General features: G+C 39.5%; 1 protein-coding gene across 1 annotated transcript; it reads left to right on the forward strand.

Moving 5' to 3' along the window:
• Nucleotides 1–1,585: 1,585 nt before the first annotated feature.
• On the forward strand, nt 1,586–15,093 carry GPR65 (G protein-coupled receptor 65). Its single transcript, XM_054068730.1, has 3 exons — nt 1,586–1,680; nt 3,677–3,772; nt 6,676–15,093. The coding sequence occupies exon 3, from the start codon at nt 6,686–6,688 to the stop codon at nt 7,820–7,822; it is 1,137 nt and encodes a 378-aa protein (XP_053924705.1). The 5' UTR covers nt 1,586–1,680; nt 3,677–3,772; nt 6,676–6,685; the 3' UTR covers nt 7,823–15,093.
• The last annotated feature ends 8,269 nt before the right edge of the window (nt 15,094–23,362 follow it).

The following is a 23,362-nucleotide window of genomic DNA, read 5'->3' on the forward strand; positions in this document are numbered from 1 at the left end:
GCTGCCCTGCAGCGTGCCGCGCAAGGGCTGTAAAACAGAACAGCTCATCCAGCCCTGCCAGCCAAACCCCACGTTCAGGGCCCCTCTCTGAGGTCTCACTTACACTGCTATGAGTTTAACTGGGGCTCACTGGTATTGCTGGGAAAGCTGTGAGGCTGCCAGCAGCCCTCCCCGGGCACAGCCTCACAGACCTGGCCCCGTGTCCCACAGCCACTCCCTGCTGTTCACCTGCAAACAGTTAAATGTCCTCCTCACATCATGCTGCACGTTTCTTCTTCGGAGTGCGGACCTCTGCCTACTTTATGAGGGCTTTGGTGACAGCCTGATGATACAAGAAGTAGTTACTATTAGAAAAAGTGGAATATTTTGATTTGGAATCATAGAATAGTTTGGGTTGGAAGGGACCTTAAAGATCACCTAGTTGGAGGGAGTTATGATACCAGTTCAGGAACAACCACAAGTATAGAATGATTTGATAATTTAGGCTTCATATTACAAGCATGTCAGTAGCAAAACTGTGGATGAAAAAATTGTGTTCTGTTTGGAAAAAGAAGGGACCAAATCTCTGCATCTAGTGGTTAATATTATAGAGCTGCCTGGTATTGTTCTCAGGGAAGTCAGTATGTGCTATTTTAGAGCTTTTAAATTTGGTCATCTGTTTCATTTCTGCTTAGTATCTGAATCATCAAGCAGGCCAGTTTTTGTGTTACCCAATACATGTACGTTTAAAGTCAAATTTTAAGCAGTTTCTTAAAAGCAGAACTGAACCATTCCAAACCGAAGTTAAGAAAAAAAATCAGTGCATACAATAAATTATTCTGATGGTGGAGGGAGAAGAGAAACTCTGTTCATTTAACTATTTTCCACTTGTCAAATTGGGTAGAATTATCTGTTAAAAGAAGCACTCCTGTGAAAGCTTCATCCAAGCTCAGGTTCAGGTTATATAAAAAGGATATAAATATGCAACCAGTTGCAGTGCATAAAATTCTGCTATCTTTTGTTAACCGGAACTGTTCACAAACTTCCTCCTGTCAGTAGGCAAATAGAAGAGTTATACAAATTCTGAAAATAATAAGTCTTTCTGCACAAGCTCCTAAAGTCATTGAGATTTTTTTTTTGTGTGTGTGTGTGCTCTTCCTAGTGGAATTTTTATTTGACCCTGTGAATTTCTTGGGAAAGTGACAAGTCCTTTAGTCAAAAAAGAGCCTATGTTTTGAACATATACAAGTAAACAGAAATGAATACATATACACTCCACAGTTTTTTATTTCTGTGGAGTGGTTTCTCTGTGGAGTGTATTGTGTCCTAGATAAGAGGTTTGTAATGTAGTTCAGTCATGTAATTAGGCAATATTTTCAATAAAAGTTTTGTAAACTTACTAAATGTATTCCTAGATTTACCAAGATTTATACCAACCTTTATGCATACTTCTATGTAACTATGTTGTCTTTTTTCCATGTGTAAGTTTGGATTAAAAAGATTTTTTTTTTTTTTGAAAAAAAAAAGAGGCAAAAATTAAGCAACACGTGAGCTGTTGCCTCATTGGTCTATCCAAGAGCAACTTCCTGTTGGTTTATCTGATGAAGTGGTTTTTCTTCTCAGAAGCAGATGTGGGTTATACTACCGATGGCATCACAGTGAAACTGTTAGGGGGACATGCAGGGACACATGGCTGCCTAGGTAAGTGTTCAAAATCCAAGAAGTCGGATACACAGCTTGTGTTCTGGTATAGATTTCAGCCTGGCTCTTGCTTAATGTGATGCTCACATCGTGCAACAAAAAGAAGGGACACAAAAGGGGCTGGAAAATATTGCTTTGGGAGGAGTATTTCACTTCCAGCACAAATGAAACATAAGACAAAAGGGCAAATGACATTGAAAGATTGAATTAGGAAAGACATGCCAGCCTGATTTATTGTTGTAATGGTATTGCCATGGTGAAATTACCTGGTGCTTAGGAGAGGGTGAAAGGATGGAGAGGAACAGTATTTGGAAGTGAGTTTTCAGCATTCTGAGCTGTCCTGTCTTCACTGTAGAAAATGCCTCAGGCCTCACAGAGGGTTCCAGTAGCTCTTCTATTACTGTTCTTATTGCACTAAGGAGGTACTCAGCACTATTTATATGAATGTACACAATACTTAGAAGAAAAATAAGCTGTGGTAAAAGTAGCTTCTTAGAATACCAAGTATCATGTACATGAAAATATTTTGTACAAAATCTTCCTGTATGCATAGAGGAAAACGTGATACACGTAAAGATAAGCAAAATAATACTTGCCTGCATAGTCTACATCCTAAGAAACATAGCTTTTTTTTTTTCTAATTGCTAATGTTAACACAATTTTATTCTCTGTAAAACAGTGCATAAAATGAATCTCAAAGTTAAAATATTGAGCTATTTTAGAGGTGTTTCAGTTTCTGCAGAATGTCATGGAGACCCATGAGTAAAATTTAGTGTTGCATGAGGAAAAATGCTATTCATTTTAAGCAAAAATTTCCATATTACTGAAAGACATATTTCAAAGCTAAACTGTTTTTCAGAATTAAGTTTTGAGATCTGTTCATTAGGGAAAAAGATCCAGCTATGGAAGGTCCTTGTACTTGAGGAAATCAGCTTGACACTGTAACTTATTTTGAGAACACAAAGCAATCAACTTTGTTCTGATTGCTTTGAGAGAAAAAAAAATCAAGAAAACCATCTGTCCTTCCATCTTATGGCTGATACACAGAAGCACCAGTGCAGCAGTTACTGCACTAGCTTACACAATGTTGTTTTGTTCCTCTGAAATGTATCTAAGAAGCAAAGTATTTGCAAAAACTTACCACATTATAATGAATATGCCTTTACAGCGACTTACCCTTTTATGAACTTGAATTTGAAATAAAGAGTGAAATGTATCAGTTGCAGATATTTCTGAAATGAAAATGTTGTTTATTAGCTAATGGAAGATGGGGTTTTTTATTTAGTGACTAAATTTTTCTGTTAATAACACAAAATCCTTACAATCTTCTTCATCTTTCCAAATTTCCCAAACTAAGGTAGAACCTATTTATCTGAAAAATAACATAAAAAAAAATACTCTTCTTGCCTTAGAAAGTTGTTTACGGAGAAGAGTATGAAATATCATTTGGTATTTGTGCTTATGAAATTATAGCTTAATACTTAGTTGTTACTTTCAGAATGTCATAAATGGAAAGACCACATAAAGCTCTCTTTGAATCTGTAAAAGATACTGTAGGAATACATCAATACACACACAATATATAATGAGTACTTTTCTCCAGAAACTTTCACAACATTTCTTTACAGGCTTGTTTGCATAGGCTATTTGAAACAGCATTTGCTAGTCCATTTCTCTAAATTTCATGTCTGGTTGACTTTTTTCAGGGTTCTCTTACAGTGAGTTTTCTGTAGCAAAATGGCAAAGACAGAGGGACAATGATAATAATTAGATAATGTAGCTAACAGAAGAAAGTACTTTTGAGGGTTTTTTTTTAATTTGAAACACATCTGACACCAAAACAAATCTATAAAATCAGTCTACAGAATTAGTCACAGTGAGTTTGGACCACGAAATTAAAACCATTAGAATATATTATTAAACAGAAATCCTCATTTTTTTTTTTTTAGAAAAGATTGCCAATCAATGGTAAAAATTATCAAACATTGTGTTTTAGGATAGCTGTAAGCCATTACCATCCTCCTGGGCAAAACCGACAGGTACATTCAGTAGCTGAAAGGAAACCTGGGAATGCTTCAGATCATGCATTCAGGTAAGGCAACTAAGCCTGCATTACATAGTCCTACTTATCAGAAAAAAAATGAGCAAGGTAGTATGATATGGACCACTTCCCCAGGGATAAGACCCCAGGTAACCATGGAATGTGTTGTAATCAGGGTGAAACAGTGTTTTCTGCTTTTATGTGCAAGAAACTGCAGCATGTATTGTTGTATACTTCATTTGCTGGCTCTTTGACACACTTCAGTATAGGTCATTAGTACATGCCAGAATGACACACTTCTTGTTATTATTCTCATTGAAGGCATGCTCTCCTATCCATAGCATCAATGCGTCATCAAAGCTGGGACACGTATTACCTGGGAAATTTTAGAAAGCCTCCAGGGCTTTGTTCATAGAAGCTACCAGTGTTACTGGTTAAAAATAAAGAAAACAGTGGGATAAAATGACTTGTGAACATGAAGGTCAGAAAAAAATTGCCAAGGTGGCAAACTGCACGTGCTCTCAACTCTTTTGGAATCCCATCTTCAGTTCCCAGCCTGCTGTTAGCCACTTAGACCTTAAGATATTAGTTCCTTAATGCAGATGGCAGAAGAGCAAAGCAAGGTCTTGCCGCAAAGAACATGGACTTTATTCAGAAAAGTGCAATGTAAGAATAAGTGTTTTACCTTACGATGAGTGAGATCAACAGGCCAAACCTTTTTAGGAACAATGAGCTAAAAAGAGAAAGCTGAAGAAAAGAAGGTAGATGGTATGAAGGAATTGACACATTGATCCGTGAGTAGGTATGAAAGAGCTAATAAAGGTAACAGGGAGAGGAGTTGTGAGTAACACTGAGACAAGTTGTGAGCTTGTAAGGATGAGGAGTCTGTAATATAACTATTCAACTAGCAATAAAGTAAGATTTTGTAGGGGAGGGAGAAGGAATTCCAGTTTCTCAGCCACGCTACCAGTAAGCCTTGCCTCATGTGCTTGCTACACACATGCTTCTGAAAGGGCATGTTTCCCTGTTAGACATGAAGAGACCTGTCATAGGAAAAGAGATGTTAAAATATGATTAGTATAAGAGGTAGGTATTTTATCTTTTACTCATCTGGCCAGTCTGCATATGTCAGCTTTACTTCTAATGAGAAATAGGTCAGCAAAACCCTGGGATCTGATTACTAGAGCTAGATTTTAACTATGTGATATTTACCTATACTGGTAAGCGTACAATGCCCTATTTACTGTGTGGTTTTATTAAACCACACTGGAAAGAAGACATCTTATGTCTATCTTAAATGTAGACACTGTTTTGTTTTTTTTTTTTTTAATTAGTCATTGTGTAAGTAAAGCTGCTTAATGGACCAAATTGGCAAGTCCTTCTCAAGAATTTTCCTTGTCTTTCAAACCTGTGAATCAATTTATCTCTAACTGTGAAAAGTTAGCCAACTTGTCAAATAAAGCAGTGGTTGGTAAAATGAAATATATGCTTTCAAGCTGGTTTGGCTCCTTTTTTTCTGAATATGCATGAAAGTTAGGTTTGGGTTTTGGTTTTGGTTTGGTTTGTTTTTTTTTAAATGGAGATCCATATATTAACCTCTAGCAGAGGCATTAAACCTACTCGAGTTTCTCTAATAAATTCATAAGCCTACACACACGTATGTATCAAACCCATAAAAGAGAGAATGAATTTGCCTACCACACAGGAAAATCCCTGCAGGCAAATTGTCTTCAGTTTGAGCTGTTTCCTGTGGGAGATCAGTTGTTAACAGCGCTGTCTTGCAACCTTCCTCATTCTGCAATCTCTTAATCTCTTCTGCTGGCAGTCTAGGCTCAAACCACAAATGAGTTATCACAGCCAGTCTCTGAAGCAGCTATTGTATTTGCCAGCAGAACTTGACCAGAATAAATATCCCTCATTCTCATATTTCCTGAATAGAACAATTAGATCTTTGGAGAAGAGAATTACTGAGTGACAGAGGTGTGGTGTAATCAGTGAGTACCAGGGATATCATAGCTGTGGTTGTACACCCTTTCTTATTTAAGTGCTTATAACTCTTGCGCATGCATCTCCACCAGTCCTACTGCTTTAGTCAAGGCTGCTGTTTTACTGGTATTTTCTTGTTGAACTGTTGGCACCCACAGCTCTGGTAGTGCCCAGGATAATCTTAATTGCTAGTGGTTTTATAAATTTATGTATGCAACTGCATTTCTTAAAGGAAAGAAGTGTAAATGAAATATTGTACTCTGTGAGTCTCCACCTCCTGTGAGTCAGACACCCTGACAGATTCTCCTGTGCATGCAGGAGCCTGGTAGCCTGCCAGGTTTCACATGAGGGTTCCTGAAGCACGCAGTATGCTTTGCTGGAATAGCATAGTTGATGGCAAGTTCTTGGGGGATTACATACAAAAGAGCAGAAGCAGGGAACTGTGAGGATGCAACAAGACAAGAGAGTGATTCACAACAGGGAGACATACCAGCCACACGTTCTCCTCTTCTGAGCAGATTCCAACATCTAGCAGTACCTGAATCTCTGTCTTTCTAGCCTCACCTCTCCATTGACTTAGAGGGGAGAAGGTTGTTTGTAATAAGAAATCATCTGTATTTGTATGCCCAAAACACTGTTCTTCTCACCATAATAACAGAAAGTGCACTTCTGTTATTTGTAGTGCACTTTCTGATGTCCTTTGACCCTCCCATAAGGGAGACCTGGCATTGCAGGACCCTACCCCTCTGGAATTGTCTTAACTTCTCATCCTGCTTCTGCTGTAGAAGCTTACATCTAACTGACCTTAACCACTATAGACATTTGGGTTCCTCTTCCTATGCACTCCTAACTACAGAAGTGTTTAAAACCTTTGATCTTTTACAAACACAGTTTATTCCTTCTAAAAAAAGAAGCCCATAAAAACAACAAATACAAATGTTATTACAGCTGATATTTTTATTTTTTAGTAACAGAAGGATGGAATCTTATCAACCAGATCCTGAAGAACTAACAGGTGACCACCCATCAGACTTTCTTGCATCTAGGCTGGAGTTAGCCCAAATATATTACTTGGGGTGGATAATGAACACCACTTATAAGTGCCATGATGATCACACCCTGGATAAGTATTTGTTTCCATTTGTGTACAGCATTGTGATGATGATCAGTATTCCCATCAACTGCATATCCCTGTGTGTATCTTGCATTCAGGTGAGGAAGAAGAATGAGTTAGCAGTCTACCTCTTCAGCCTATCCCTGGCTGACATTTTGTACTCTTTGATTCTGCCTCTGTGGATTGAATATGCCTGGAATGGAGATAACTGGATGCACTCTGCCTTGCTTTGTCAGATTTCTGCCTTCCTTATGTATATGAATTTCTACACCAGCACTGCATTCCTTGCTTGCATCTCTGTTGACAGGTACTTGGCATTAGTTCACCCCTTGAAGCTCCAGCACTTGCGCACAAGACGATTTTCATTGATTGTCAGCATAAGTGTTTGGCTTCTGGAAAGCATCTTTAATTCAGTCATATTGGTGAAGAAAGAAGTATTCAATGATCCTTGCAATTTCACTAATCACACACTATGCTATGATAAATACCCCTTGGAATGGTGGCAGGCACGGATAAATTTATTCCGGATATGCTCTGGGTATCTAGTCCCTTTGATAATCATTGTGTTTTGCTACCATAAAATCTACCAAGTAGTGAGGTGTAATCAAGCCACAGTAGATGAAGAAAAGAAAAAAGTGAGGAAACTTATTCTGAATATCACAGTTACTTTCATTGTTTGCTTCACTCCTTATCACATTGTATTGCTTATTCGGAGCATCAAAGAACCTTACACCGCTGACCCACAGCTTTTACTGTATAAGGTTTATAGAATCACACAGGCCTTAACAAGTTTGAATTGCATTGCTGATCCCATTCTTTACTGCTTTGTGAGTGAAACTGCACGAACAGACATACTGAATTTGCTCAGGTGTTGCTTCTGCCTACAAAAGCACGAGAGAGACCAAGCAAAAGACCACGCTCTGTGCAGTTCTGCTACAAAGAGCAGTGCGCTGATCACCTACAGAACTTCCTGTGAAATGGAAACTGTCAAAAAGGCCTGAGCAAGCACATTCAAAGCAAAACTGGATAACCTAAAGAGGAAAGAAATAAATGTTCTTCCCTAGTCTGTATCTAGGAAATACCCCAAAGGACATAGATAATAATCTAAGTGAAACCAGTAGCTGGTGCTAATAAGAACTTATTATAGTGGTAATTAAATTGATGGAGCATCAACATGTATCTTTAAATCACACATGGTAAATAAATCAATGTCAACTAATACACAGTCAAGAAAGATGACAATGGCACAGTGACAAAATTACTAAGGACCCCCCACAGAACGACGCTAGCTAGCCCATGTGCTGAGCCTACATGTACTTGGCTGGAGGACAGCTGAAGTCTTCTTACCTAGTCATTTCTTTTCCAGTGTTAGAAGAAACCAAAAATGTAGCTGGGAAGAGGCCCTGAAAGGGATTTTTTTTAAATTTTTTTTTTAAATCAGTATTGTGTTAGAAGTGAAAAAATCACGCACACACGTGGAGATCAGCTGATTGACAAAGGAGCAGACAGAGGGAGAATGGTAAATCTCTCAAATTTTGTGATGTAATTTATGCTGCTATGATGGTTCCTGTTTTTCAGTAAAGACTCAAGTTCTCCTTCAGCATACCCTGAGATTAGCCACTTCTTAAAATTGTTTACCTCATGTGAGCAAGTAATTACCTGCTCTTAAGCTTTTCAGCTGTTTTTTTTCTTTGGAAAATATATGTTCTATATATAGGTATATGTCATGCAGTTTCATTACAATATCAGTATTGGGTTTCAGATAATTAAAGATTCAATACTTTGGTTTGAGATGAAGATTCATTATTGCAAGTGCCTATAAAGAATGAAATTCTAGCTGCAGATGGTTTAACTCAGATGAAATTTTTCCTGATATATGCAGGATGGAATGGGAAGGATTGAAAGCTGAGGTTTCGTGTCTCCACAATGTAAAGGCCTTTAGCCTTACTTATTATGACTCAAATCTGGAGTGTGGTTACATTCGCAGAGTCAATAGAGCAAGAAGGTTTATACCCATTTACTTAACTGCACCTGGAGGACTCACCTAGAGGTTCCAGGACAATCAGTCTGAAAAAAATCAAACAACAAACTGACAAGAACATTAATATATGAACAAACAATAAGAATAACAGCAGAAGAACCTACATTTTTAAATGGTTGAAGATAGCACAAATCAAAAGTACAGCTGTGAATTCAAGGACTTGTTTCTGTGCAGGTCCCTCCAATCCCTGGTTTCTGTGGGCACTTAACCCTCTGAAAAGAGTTAAAACACCATGGAAAGACATTTTTTTTTCTGTCCTCTCACAGCCTTTTCTCTTTTGTTCAGTTGCCAGGAAGAATGTTTAGTTATAATGGTTGTCCAGTTTCATATGGGAAAAAAATTTTCTTTCCATCAAAAGAATCCCCCTCTAGGAAGTCTGTGTAGTGGAAGGATTTTGACCAGCGCTTTTTCAGCACAATTCTAGCTCTGATATTATACTTGGAGGATGAGCATTCAGTGGTCACAAGCAATATAAAAATTCTTGTAAGAAGATCCCTCTGTATGTAAATTACAAATTTCTCCCTTACAAAGAGCCACTTTCACTGTTTTCATGAGTTCCTTTCTGTGTCTGTGTATACTTTTGATTAATTTCACATTCTGAGAGGGAAATTTGAGAGGCTGAGAAGGCGGGGCTTGTTCCGCCTGGATAAGAGAAGCTTTGGGGCACCTAATGGCAGCCTTGCAATATCTGCAAGGAGGGTATTGAGAAGATGGACCCAAGCTCTTCACAAGAGTGCATTGCAGGAAGACAAGAAATCATGTGCATAACTTGAATCAAAACGGGCTAGAGTTGATATAAGAAAAAACTTTTGAATTATGAGGACTGCCAATCAGTGGAACTGGTTGCATCAAGAAGTTCTACATGCCTCATCCTGGTGGGTTTTCAAGATGCAACTGAACAAAGCCCTGAGCAACCTCGTCTGGTCTCATAGCTGACTTTCCTTTTGGGCAGAAGGTTGGACTAGAGAATTCCTGAGGTCCCTTCTGAACAAAATTGTCCTGACAACCTATGAACTGTGTATGTTACATTGTTGGCTGTTGCCTTCCTCTCTAAAAAAGTATGTTCCTTCCTCCTCTTTGTTTCCATTTGCTGGATTTTGGTTTGGTTTGATACAGAGATATTTTTCTGTAGTACAGTCTTATGTATTATGAAGGAAAATGTATGCAAGCTTCTGTGCGAGTTACTTCACCACATATTGTTCCTGTGCTGACCTATGTATTTTGCAACAGAGTGTGAAGTTTCACTGCAGCACTGGACTAAAAGCAGAACTGAGCTTCACTGTGACTTCATGAAAAAAAATAACTCCATGTTTCTTTTCTAGACTTTTTACATGCCAGAAAGGTTGGAAAGTTAATTCTATTGAGTTTTTTAATTTATTTCAAATAAAGAATAATGAAAACTAAAACTAGCAACAAAACTGGGTCAAATTTAACTTGTGTCAGGGATTAATGGGAGTTGCCTCCTCTGCAAGGGACAAGGAGCCAGGAGCTGAGGGTGACAGTCAGGCAGATTGGACAACATTCTCATCAAGAAGCCACACAGTCCCATAGCATGCCAGCAAGGCACACAGAGTAGGTAGGGTGATGGTAACTAGCACTGGCCAACAGCTCTGTGATTACCAGACAAATTCATAGTGACGAGGCACATCTGAGGTTAATCCAGAAAGTCAAGTTAGGAAGGCAAGGTCAAGATCAACAAGATAGGAGGCTGGGCATGGCTGCACCATATCAGCACTGGCCTCCGCACAGAGTGCCAAATCCCAAGGAGGCAGGAAAAGAGAGAACAGACTGTTGGTAAATTTAGATCCCTGACCCTGTGCAAAGAGCTTAATTTCCACAAAAATTGGCCCTGAAATTTTATACTTTTTAATATGCCACCAATGCTTGTGAAAGTGATAGCTTGGACCAGCTTATCTTGGTATGTGTGAACACTTTTTGTAACATCATTTTCTATAGTACCTCCCTGTATTGCTCAAGATTCACTTCAAGATAAAGGAAAACAATGACGGTGGCTGGCCCTTAGGCTGAGCTTGACAAAGAAGCTCACAAAAATTCAGTTCCTATCACTTTATAATAAAAATGTAGATACTTACTCCCTTAGACTGTTCTGAAATGCTCAGTCTGTGTGCCCAAATCACAGCCCTCTGGAGAAATGAGGAAACTTTTCAATGTAGAGACTACAGTGTCCTGTACTTCAATCATTTGTGTATTTACCTCATTATTCTTGCATAGCTAAAAATTTATGATTTTATCATTCTCTCTCCAAGTTTGTACCAGCTGGACCAAATTTATCATATGAAAGTGAACATCTACGTTCTTTTCAAAAGCGTAGTGTTACAGGAGAGGTACTTTTCACTATGCAAATATGGCATAGTGAAAATTAAATGTCTTCATCCAGACTCCAATCCATGTTGTGTATTATTGTTATTGAGTATTTCACTTAGAATTCTTGATGGCTCTGCAAGCAAAAAACAAGTGCAAATTCACAGGAGCTCTTCTCAAAGCAAGGTCATTCCTTACAGAAAAGAATTTATAAAATCCAAACGTCTGATTATTGGCAAGAAGAAATGCATGCATTCAAATTCCATTTTCCTCATAGACAATGCCTAACAGCATTAATGCATGGCCTCAGTTCATCACCTTAGTTCCTGTCTCATTTCCCAATCTATACAATAAGTATATGGATAATTAGAAGGGCTGTGATGGTAATTTGGTTAATATCCACAGGGTATGAAGTGTCAGGTCCAAACGATATTGTTGTCAGCATAACAATAGCAGAGGTGCATTTATATGTCAATAATCCACTTAAAGCAGAATCCATCTGCCAAAAGTCCAACAAAGCTACAGCTAAGCTTCGTAAGTTGGGAGCTTTTCAGTGAACTGTGGTGACCTACCTGGTGGAATTTCAGGCTTCATTTAATCTGTTTTTCCTAGAAACTTAGCCGCAACTGGCATCACCACAAGATGATGATACAGTTCATCATTCTTCTTTGATGTAGCTACATATCACCTTCACTTCGTTAATGTCAGTGGGGTCAGCCCTGACTCACATGCTTGTAGGCTAACAACTAACTGCCTAGCCTTTGGGGGTTTTTGAGTCTCTAACATGTCTAACTTCAGAGCCTCTGAGAAAGATTAAGGGAAGTGTGAATTTGAGTTCTATGATTAACATATTCCACTTCCTGTTGCCGTTCACAGAGAATGACACTACTAAGATTATTCTGATTAGTCTAGTGACAATCTTCGTTGACTTCACTCTTAATTTAATGCCAGTAAAGAAGGGAGCATTGGGTCATTGTTTAGCCACGTGCCACTTTCCATATTAATTATCAGTTTCATGAGTGTCATTCTTGGTCTAGTTCTCTATTTTCTAAGGTGATAAAGGAGTAAACTGTTAATTTGCTCCCTGCCTCCGCACAGTATAGAGAGAGAACATGGGTGGGAGGATCGGGGTGCATGGAACCAGCACAACCACAATGGTGGATGAATTGCTTGCAAGAACAAGGCTGCAGGGAAAGAAAGAAAAGCATGGCTCTGAGCTCAGCAGGAGCCAGGGGCAGCTGCTGCACCCACAGGCCAGGGCTGCCAGTTGCCAGGATTTTCCTTCTGTGTGACAGTAGCTCCTCATGATCCTCAAGTCCTGCAGGATGGCAACTTGCCCCTGCCTAAGGCTGCCTGCTGCACCACACCTGCAAGGTCCCCAACAGCACTGATCCAAGGGAGCTTCTGGTAAGTGATGCTCTAGCGCTGATAAGGAGAAAGAAAGTGGAATCCTTTGTGTTTTATTTTATTGCTGCACCATAATGGCTGCATTGCTGAAAAATTGCTAGCCTCAGCTGACACAGGGAGTTGTTGGTTGCTCAACTGAGAATTAAAACTAACCAAGCTATTCACCTAAATCTTGTAATAACCTAGAAAGACATAAAGCCTATTCTGAACTCAAATTAACTTTGAGTATTTTGGTGATGGGTATGCAGACTTCCAGCTTCTTTAAATGGAGTGTGAGAGAAATTTAAATAAATAAAAGAAAAGATGATATCTCACAAGAGCTGAGCTAGCTCTCGTAGCAACTACTTGGCTAAAGATTCAATAGCAAGAACAAAAGATTATTTTCTTTTCCATTAATTGTTTTCCTGGTATAGTCAAGGTCTGCTACTGAATGAACAATTGAGGTGTTGAAAGATTGGAAAGAAGCACACCTAGATACTGTACTAGTATTCAGTCACAAAAATATGCATATAAACATCACATTTAGTTTAGTTTTATCTTATTACATGTGAAGGTAAAGACAATAGGGGTGCAGCTCATGCCTTGTCACAGTTTTCTCTGTGGCTCTTCAGATATTCTAGGTGTCACACACAGCCTTTCAGACAAGACACTAAAGTTCACTTATCATAATCAATGACTTTCATAAGCTTTTCCCAAGAGCTTGTCTTGCTGTCCCAAAATTTGTGGTATATTCCACCCTAGGTGAAACTTTACTTTGATTTCTTGCAGAACCTTGTCCTTACCTGTCATTTCTCACTGTTTGAAACCTTCCTCCCTTTTAACAATAGATATGCAAAATAATGGCTGTGTTTCTGATTCTGTGTGAAGAACTACACCCAGGAACAATCTTGCTTCAAATTTCTAGCGTTTTAGCACAGAATTTATTTGTGTCTTGGCCCCAGACCTATCCCAGGGATATATTGAGCTATTGGAAAAATTGTCAGCTCAGTTCCCTTCTTTAGCGGATGTCATGGCAAGTACTAAATCCAGAAAGCTACAGACTAAAGGACAGGTCCATAGATTGTCTTCTGTTTCACCTATTTCGTTATATGCATGAGGAAATGCTGTGAGACAGACGCAGTTCATCCTGGAAGTGCAGGTTGCGCAGTTACCCTTAGGTTCATATCCTTAAATGAAATGAACTGATCAGGCTGAGAAGGCACAACCAACAAAATTGTCTCGTCTGAGGAAGTTGCAGAGATTATTGGCTCCACTTCAATGGATGCAAAGACAACTCCAGTGAAAATGCATCCTACCCTTGTATTCACTTGAACAGACTACTTCTAGATTCCAGATGGAAAACTGAGCCAAAGCAGTACAGCACCCACATCAGACCACTCTCCTGGCTCCATGGCTCTTGCAGCATTCTCTGCTTTAGCTTTCCACAGTCCAGCCAGACACACAACAAATGATTACTGGTATGAGAGTGGGTAGTCAATAGCCTCAAGACACAGCTCTTCCCCATTGTTTTCCTCTCCATCTCTTGACACCCTACTAGTATCCTAGTCTGAGGCACGTGTCTCACATCTGAGATCTCTAGGCTTTCACAAAGAGGGTTAACTAATGGCAACTCATCTACTGAGGTATCTTTTCACCTAAGAAGACCAAAGAACTCCTGAATGGGAAAGAAAGTAAAAAGAGGGCAAGAGGAACTTCAATTATGCCAAATATCTGTGAAGCGATTGCTAAGATTCATTTTATTCTGAGGATGAAGGAATAAACACTAGGCTTCACCCATCTTCTTTGCTTATCCTCATGGACTGCAACACAATCACCAGTAAACTAAAGTTTCTGATTCTTATTAGAATGCAGCACATCAGAAAAATCCAGAAGACTGTCAATGACTGCTGATATATTCATGGTAACCCCATGCAGGCAGAAGTGAGCTCTTTTTCCTGTCATACAGAGAACAAGCATGTCACTCACTGGCAGCTCAGTTAGCGTGTGAGACCCTACTACAGGTTCTGTGTAGGGTAACAGGTCTAAAAAAAAGCTTCATACTGAGATGTCCTACAGGGAAACAATACTGCATTCACACTTGTTACAGAGTTACTGCCAGAAATGTGTGACATACAGGATGGAATTACTTGGACACCTGTTTTGACATGACCAGTGCCAGTCTTCCTTCCCCATCTGTATGGCTGTTGGTGCCCAATGCAATGTTTCCGTCCAGTTCACGTATTGCTATAGGACCTCATACTATAGCAGAAGTAGTAAGATACTGTTGGAAGAGATGGTGAGCAAGAAATGGCCACAAGTGTTGTTAAGCCTCTGGAGCAGGAGTACAGACATTTAATATCCAGCAAGCCATGGGCCTGAGAAGAGTAAACATCACTGGCAGAAACAAGAAGGCATGAAAACAATTACAGTGGTCACAAGGAGTTTGGAATGAGAAAAACGTACCATGGAAATTTTTATGAGGGACTTGTGGGAGTGGTGTTGATATTTTTAGTAAGACATAAATATGCGCTTGTAACAATAAACTAGCTCTTACCTTGAAATGAAAGCTGAGTCTGTGCATGTTAATACATCATGAGATACCACAATATATTCTGATACAAATTCTGGCATTGCCAGTAATTCAACATTTAACCTCATGTTGAAATTTGCAGTCATTGTAATTCCCCTTGTTCTGTTCAAGTAGCACAGTTCATCACTAAGTCTAGTGTTCACACTCAGAGGATGATTTACTTTTGTGGAAAGCAGGAAATAGACAGTTGCTTTCAGTGGTTTAAAATTAGCTCCTTTTGGAAAGGAAAAATCAGCCCTAAAGTGGTTTTGGATGCCTATTATATCATTAGCAGATTCAAAATTTTACTTTAGCTAGCCTGGCACATACAGTTTCAAAGAGATCTAGAAATATTTACCAGCAGTAAGCACCACAACTTTGTCTCTATGGAAGGAAGTCTAGAGAAATAGCATTAGTTGAGGAAAAAAAAAATAATTCTTCCTGTCTTACTGTTACTTATACACATGATCTCTTTAGAACTTTTTCATGTGGTTATTTGAAAGTCACAGCTCCTGTGTCTGGAGGTTCTTGTGTATTTTCCCCTTACCTTTTCTTGGGTTTTATGTGTATCACTGCACAAAGAGTCTTGACAATGTGAGTTTTAAATGCCTAAATGCCTATTTGGTAGCTATGAAAAGTTTTGGAGACTACAAATTCTTGTTCAATCACTTAAGTCAAGGCGAAACACCTTAATGGTTGCAGTGAAAGGTGGTAGGAGTCTCTATACCTGGATACATATTATTTTCTGGAAAATGACTACTTTCCTGTCACCTCAATAAATTCATTTTCCCTTAAATGCTTGATCTATTCTTGCAAAATACTATGTAGCATTTTCACTTAAAGAAATACCACTAAATGTTGCATAGAAACAATCATCTCGTTTGTGTTTACGGCGGACTGTCTGAAATGGGTGAGCTGAGATACTGCCCTCACTAGGTGGCGATTTTGGTCCGTTTTGCCAAGCTTTATAGAGCAGAAAAACATCCTAGTTTAAATATGTGTTTCTTATACAGAAAAGGGAGTCCGGGAACAGAGCTGGCCACTGCTCCCTGAGTCCCTGTGAAGGTGGGGGGAGCCGCCATGGTCCTTCAGCCCCTCCCTGGAGCTGCTCCAAGCTGTCCGGCTGTGAATCATCGGACCTGGGAGCTTGAAACAAAAGGCCTAACACTGAGCCTTGTGAGCTTTCTTCCAGTCTGGATATATCAACAGCTGGTTAATGCTGACTGTTCTTTGTAACAATTTTTTTATTTAATTGTATCTCCTTTCATCCTAGTATTTATTTAAGTATAAATAGGTACACACATATACAAGCAGCAGGTATCTGTATTGTTAAACAAAACAGTTTCTTCCAGCCTCTAGCCTGATGAGCCCCTCATTCCCAAACTCATCCCTAGCCTTTTTCCTTCTCGTGCTGTAGCCAAGCTCTGTTCTTGGGACTGGCACCAGTTGCGGGGTACTACCGGTGCTCACTCAGAGCTTTTCTAACCCCCGCCTATGCATGCCGAAACACCACATTGGGTGTATCACACCAGCACACATACAACGCATTTCACCAGTAGTTCAAGTTCATCTTGTTATTGGCCAGCTCTTCTCAGGTATTGATAGCAGGTGAGTTCCCAAGGCTACAGCTCTCTTGCTGTCAGCCTCCAAGTCCATCTGAATACGCTTTGTACTGATGAATAACCCCCTCAAAGAGATTCATGCTTTACCTTTTTATTTCTTTGCAGATATTTATTTCCCTCATTTTCAATTATGTGTTTTCTCCATGACCAGACCTTTCAGTTGCTGCACTAGAATCTTGTTCTTCCACATCTCTTTGATCTCTGTGGTTCCAGCTTCATGTCCTGAGCAGTACTGGTTCTTCCCCATTTTCTCCCAGGAACTCACATTAGAGTAAAACCTTTCAGGATTTTACACTCCCCTTACCTGATTCCCAGAAGGACTAGGTCTGATCTTCCTGTTAACTCTATTACCAGCTATCATGGTTTAACCCCAGCCGGCAGCTCAGCCCCACACAGCTGCTCGCTCACTCCCCCAGAGTGGGATTGAGGAGAGAATCAGAAGGGCAAAAGTGAGAAATCCCATCAGCAGGCAGTTGTGCATCCATCTCCAGGAAAGCAGGGCTTCATCATGTGTAACAGTTACTCAGGAAGATGAAATACCATAATTCCAAATGACCCCCCTTCTGCTTTCCACCCCCCCCAGATTTATATGGTGAACAAAATGTCATATCCTATGGAATATCCCTTCAGTCAGTTTGGGTCAGCTGTCCCAGCTGTGTCTCCTCCCAACTCTTTGTGCACCCCCAGCTCACTGGTGGGGCATTGTGGGAAGAAGAAAAGGCCTTGACTCTATGCAAGCAATAACTAAAAAAAAATCACTGTATTATCAACACTATTTCCAGCACAAATCCCAAACACAGTCCTGTACTAGCTACTATGAAGAAAATTAACTCTGTCCCAGCCAAAACTATTACACTAGTCCAGTTACAGTTTTGGCTGACATTACTACATCTTACTGTAACTACAATCAGTATTCCTTTATCCTTTGTCATAGTCATGGTATTCTTTCTTCTGTGTATTATGACCAGAAAGAACAACTACGTAAGCTTCTGTCATTACTTCAGTGACACTTATGAATCTTCTCAACTCTGGAAGTCAAAAGATTTAATTAGGTAGTTTTCTGAACAATTTTGGTCTTCATTTCAGGGTGATTTGTGTGTTTCATTGAATTAATTCTCAACATTTATTAACTTTGTTCCTGTATTCTCAGTTTTTGTTCTAAGCTGTATTATTCATATGAAAAAAATAACATTTCAGTAATGAATTATTCTGAGATTATTCCAAATGTCTGCAACTAAAACAAGGAATTAATGTTAATAAAGCCTGCACTGAGCTATACGTACTTCTCTTTTTTGCCATCAGGACATACTTGACCAGTAAAATGCAAATAATGTCCTGTAGCACATCATCAAGTCTAATTTTGCTGGTTTAATCATATATATTTAATTATTAAGTTTAACAAAATAAAAAAAAAAAAGTTAGGTTTTACCAGTCCAAACAATATGGAGCATTAGGCTCCTTGTCTTCCTTTCCCTTCTGCCTCCATTTCACTAGTCCTTAAAATCTGTTCCCTTCTTTTCTTTTATCTTTTTCCAGGTTCATTCTTCTATATTGCTCTGTCTTGCTCCCTTTATATTCTCAGAAGAATATTTGTAAAATAATCTCAGCTCATCTCCTCGCATTCTTATTAGAGACATAAGTAACCCTGAGACACTGCATAATACAGGGAAGTGTCATCTGTTGGGGAAACAAAAAAACCCAACTTAACTAGGCATCAGTATTTTGGCTGGTTCAGAAAGGACACAATCACCACAATGACAGCCACAAGCAGGATTCAGGATAATTTTGTCAGAGCTTGAGGAACTCCAGAGCCAACCACCATGGAGTCTTACATACATGTGATGTCAAAATAAAGAGATGTCTTGTAACTCAAGTTCCCCTTTACTGGAACATTCTAGGTTTTTTCCCCTTTTTTGTTTTTCCTGTTATTTGAGTTGGTTTTATCCTTGTTAGTTACTTCTCTGAAGAACTTTTCATATACAACTGAACTAACTTAGAAAATGTGGATTTAATATCAAAAGTTGTTTATCAGAATAAATGTCACATCTTCACTTTACCTTAGAATACTATGACCATGATCTCAATTCATGTCAAGTTTGAAGAATTAACTGTAGCCAGATAAATCAGCTTTGCTCAGAATAGTACAATTTTAGACAAAATACTGACTTGCTTGTGTGGTTTTTGAGAAACCTATGATACTCTTGTGTTTGGGATGTTCCTAGATCCTGAAGCCTCGTGAATGCACCTCTACTCATTTTCAGCAGCACCTTTTCAGAAAGTCAATAGGTTTATCTCTGAATTAAAGCAGTTCCAGCTCCTAGCAGTTTGGTTACAAGAATTACAGTTTGGCCCCACTACTTTTCCACAAAACCTGGCACTTTGCACTTCTGATCAGCCTGGTTATTGTCTTTGTAACCACAGCCACTGCTACCAGCAGTGCCACTGGTGACATCCTACCACACTGCCATTACCCAGACCCTGCATACCAAGGGAAGACAGCATCACTACAGTGGTTTGCTCTGGCTTACTAAGAATCCTGTAAAATGCCCTTTTATCAGCCTTCAGATCAGAATCATGGTGCCAAGATCTATAACCTGTGCAGTTCTCAATTCTTGTCCTAGGTGGATGTGCAGAGGACTACGTATTTTGATGATGCAGAGACCATGAGGCCATGATGGGCTTTAGATGCATGTCCTTTACATACAGGACTTGAAGATTTAGTACCCAAGTCTGCTGATGACACGAAACTATGGGGAGCTGCTGACAGTCTTGAGGGCAAAGAGGCCCTGCAAAGCGATGTAGACAAATTGGAGAGCTGGGCAATTGCCGATTGCATGAAGTTTAACAAGGGCAAGTGACAGGCTGAGAGAGTTGGGAGTGTTCAGGCTGGAGAAGAGAAGGCTTCAAGGAGACCTTATAACAACCTTCCAGTACCTAAAGGAAGCATACAAGAAAGCTTGGGAGGGACTTTTTACAAAGGCTTGTAGTGATAGGATGAGGGGGAATTGTTTTAAATCTGAGAGGGGAAGATTTAATCTAGACATTGTTAGGAAATTCTTCTCAATGAGGGTGGTGAGACACTGGAACAGGTTGCCGTGGGAACTTGTGTCTGCCCCATCCCTGGAGGTGTTCAAGGCCAGGCTGGATGGGGCCTTGAGCAGCCTGATCTAATGGGAGGTGTCTCTGCCTATGGCAGGGGGATTATAACTAGATGATCTTTAAGGTCCCTTCCAACCCAAACCATTCCATGATTCTAAGTGTCGAGTTTTGCACCTGGGACACAGCAACCCTGCCTATACATACAGACTGGGGAGTGAGAGCCTGGCGAGCAGCCTTGCAGAAAGAGATCTGAGGGTTCTGGTCAACAGCAAATTCAACATTAGCCAACAGTGTGCCTTGGCAGCCAAAAATGCCAACCGTGTCCTGGGCGCATCAAGCACACCATTGCTAGCCAATCAGGGGAGGTAATTGTCCCACTCTACTCTGCTCTGATCCAGCCCCATCTCAAGTACTTTGTGCAGTTTTGGGCACTGCAGAATAAAAAGGATATCAAGCTATTGGAGAGTGCCCAGAGAAGGGCCACAATTCTGGTGAAGGGTCCAGGTGGGAAGTCGTATCAGGAGCAGCTAAAGTCACTTGGTCTGTTCAGGCTGGAGAAGAGGAGACTAAAGGGGGGATCTCATAGCAGTTTACTGCTGCCTCACAAGGGAAGGAGAAGTAACTGATCTCTTCTCTCTGGTGACCAGTGATAGGGCGAAAGGGAATGGTAGGAAGGTGTGCCAGGGGAGGTTTAGGTTGGATATTAGGAAAAGGTTCTTCACTCAGAGGGTGGTGGAACACTGGAACGGGCTCCCCAGGGAAGTAGTCATGGCACCAAGCCTGACGACATTCAAGAAGCATTTGGACAATGCACTCAGACACATGATGGGTTGGGTTGTCCTATGCAAGGATAGAGGTTGGACTTGATCCTTGCAGATCCCTTCCAACTCAGAGCATTCTGTGATTCTGTGAGGTCTTACCTCCGTTTCCCTGCATGTACCTAAGCCTCTACCTAGATGTCTCTGGGATAATGTAACATTTCAAATGATGGACTAGTCTTAAATCCACCATTTACTTGAAGCCTCCAACAGTCTTCACACAGCACAAATGTGTGGTCAAAAAAAAAAAATCTTTTATAGTTATTTAAAGTTCCTTGAGAGATGCTGTCTACACATACATAAATTCCTAATTTTGTAGCTTTTTTTTTCTTTTTTTTTGTAGCCATGTCAGCTGGTGTTTCTTACATGTTTCCTTTTTCTGGAGATAGGCAAATGAAAAACAATCTTTATTTAACAATAATAGGTAACCATAACACATTTATGAGTTCATATCAGTTTAAGCCACATGATTTATAAGAAAATATTTGTAAAAGCAGTAATGCTTTCTTCTGGCATTTGCTGAAGCAAGCATGCCATATTATTGGAAAGAGTGCTCTCTTTCTAAAATTTGCTAATATTTGGACATGTTACTATTTTAAAACTCAAAGCCACAAACATTCCCATTTGAGACAAAACACTAATTTCAATTTTTGCTCTTCTTAACTTGAAAAAAAATGGTTGAATTGATTTTGTGGTCTGCCAGGAAATGCAACTGAAGCTCTCAACCTGCTTTCATATTTAAATGAAAATTAAGAATCTTGGACATATGGAGAATGTATTTCCAGTGGATCTAGGCAGATTTACATGTATTATAAAGCTATACTGTGGACAGTAAAGCCTCCTTTTGCTGCTATGAGGAGCTCTGGCTCTTTCCATCACATCGTATCAGGCATTTATTTCAGGAAAGCTTGACTCTTGTAAATGCTAGGTGTCACTCAGCACTCTGCTTGATGCACCTTCACTGGAAAATTGTCATATGCATCCTCAGAGGGCCAGCAGGACAAATCCTTAACCTTTTAGCACCACACTGTTCTCCCACACGCTGCTTTAGCTCTTGGTGTCTCACTCTTAGTTCATTTTGCTTCCATTTGGGAAGGATAATGAAAAGAATCTTGCTGAGCCCTTATATCATAGTAATAATTATATGGGAATAAACACAGTATGAGTAAATGTAGGATCCTATGTTGTGCAGGAATAACAACCACCTATTTAAAACAGGATGCTTTTCCCTCTATACAATGAAAGGCAGGAAAAAAAAAAGAATTGACAGAGAATGAGATGGTTTAAATAAAAAAAAAATAATTCTTTGTCCTGCATCATTTACTGAGTGTAATTTTCTTGGGCTGAGAGTCTTTCACTAGTCTTGTTGACTCAGCAAAGATTAATATGTAGCTCACAAGCTATTTTTAGGAAATCCATCTTTGCAGTGATAGTTAAGGTAAAAGACATTTAATAAAACTAGAGTACCAAATGAAACCATGTTTTAGAAATTCAGCCATGAATCTGTGTGGATACAAATACAAGTTAATTATACATGAGATAAATTCACTGGCAAAACCCCTATGAAGCCATTAAAAAACTTAAGTAGTTTAAGGTTTTTTTCACTACTACTAATTAAGTAGTCAGTAATGGTTTTCTAATGCATACGTATGAACTCTACATCTAGATTCTAAAAAAAAGTAAATATCCACATTTCAGAACTTGAGTTACAATAGAACTAATTAATAATTACATGACTCCATCATTCCCTTCTCCTATGGAATTGTTCCCCACTGTCTTTTCATTAGTCTCTTTTCAAAAGTCACACATAAAGAAATATCTATCATTAAATTGGCTAATCTATAAGCAGCTTTCATTGTTGAGAAATTTTCTTCATACTCTCAGATATGAGTAGCAATGAGGAAAGTATATGTATTTTTTTTCCTTTGAAATGTTTTCATAGATATGCAAGCATTGCAATGAGGTGCTCAAAGGTTTAGATGAGGTATACCTAAATAGAAGTTCTCTGAGCTGTTGACCACGGAGCTCGATGCAAGATCCACAAAAAACCTTTCCACCTCCCTCAGGAGTCAGCATGTTGTTCCTTGTTTATCCTCTAAGCATATCTTGTCATGGAAGCAGTGTTACAAGGACAGCCAGACTCCTGTGGAATGGGCGCATGGGCAGCACTGCACACACAGTCGAAACACCTCCCAGGGTGAGTGGTGAGGACATTCATAGGAAGCTTTAGAAAGGCTTAGTAGCTGCCATTTCTGAGAGTACTTTATCTGTTGACATACCAGCAACGTCTGCCACTAACCTGTTCTGCTTCCATGCTGTGACTTCAGCTATCAAGTTGTGACACTACTTGTCTGAACCATGATAGAATTTATCCTTTGGTGACAGGAGATAATACAGGTAGCAAGGATGAAAGATAAGCTCTAGCTCTAGATCCTGCTGCTAATATTGAATACTCAGCCTACAGTTTTTGTAAGAGGTTATCAGAACACCACTAGAAAGACAAAGAAGTTTCCAGAACTGGTTTTTATGCATACCATCTGTAACCAGTCTCATCTAAATCTTCCTTTGATTAAAGTTACCAAAGTCTTCTGAGAATAAAAACAACAACTTGAAAGTCTTTTTTTTTTCCCTAGCCAGGACAACAAACAAGAGGCCATCTGCCAGTTTTAACCCCTGATTTAGTG

Source organism: Cuculus canorus, chromosome 5 (genome assembly GCF_017976375.1).
Source record: "Cuculus canorus isolate bCucCan1 chromosome 5, bCucCan1.pri, whole genome shotgun sequence".
Taxonomy (NCBI): domain Eukaryota; kingdom Metazoa; phylum Chordata; class Aves; order Cuculiformes; family Cuculidae; genus Cuculus; species Cuculus canorus.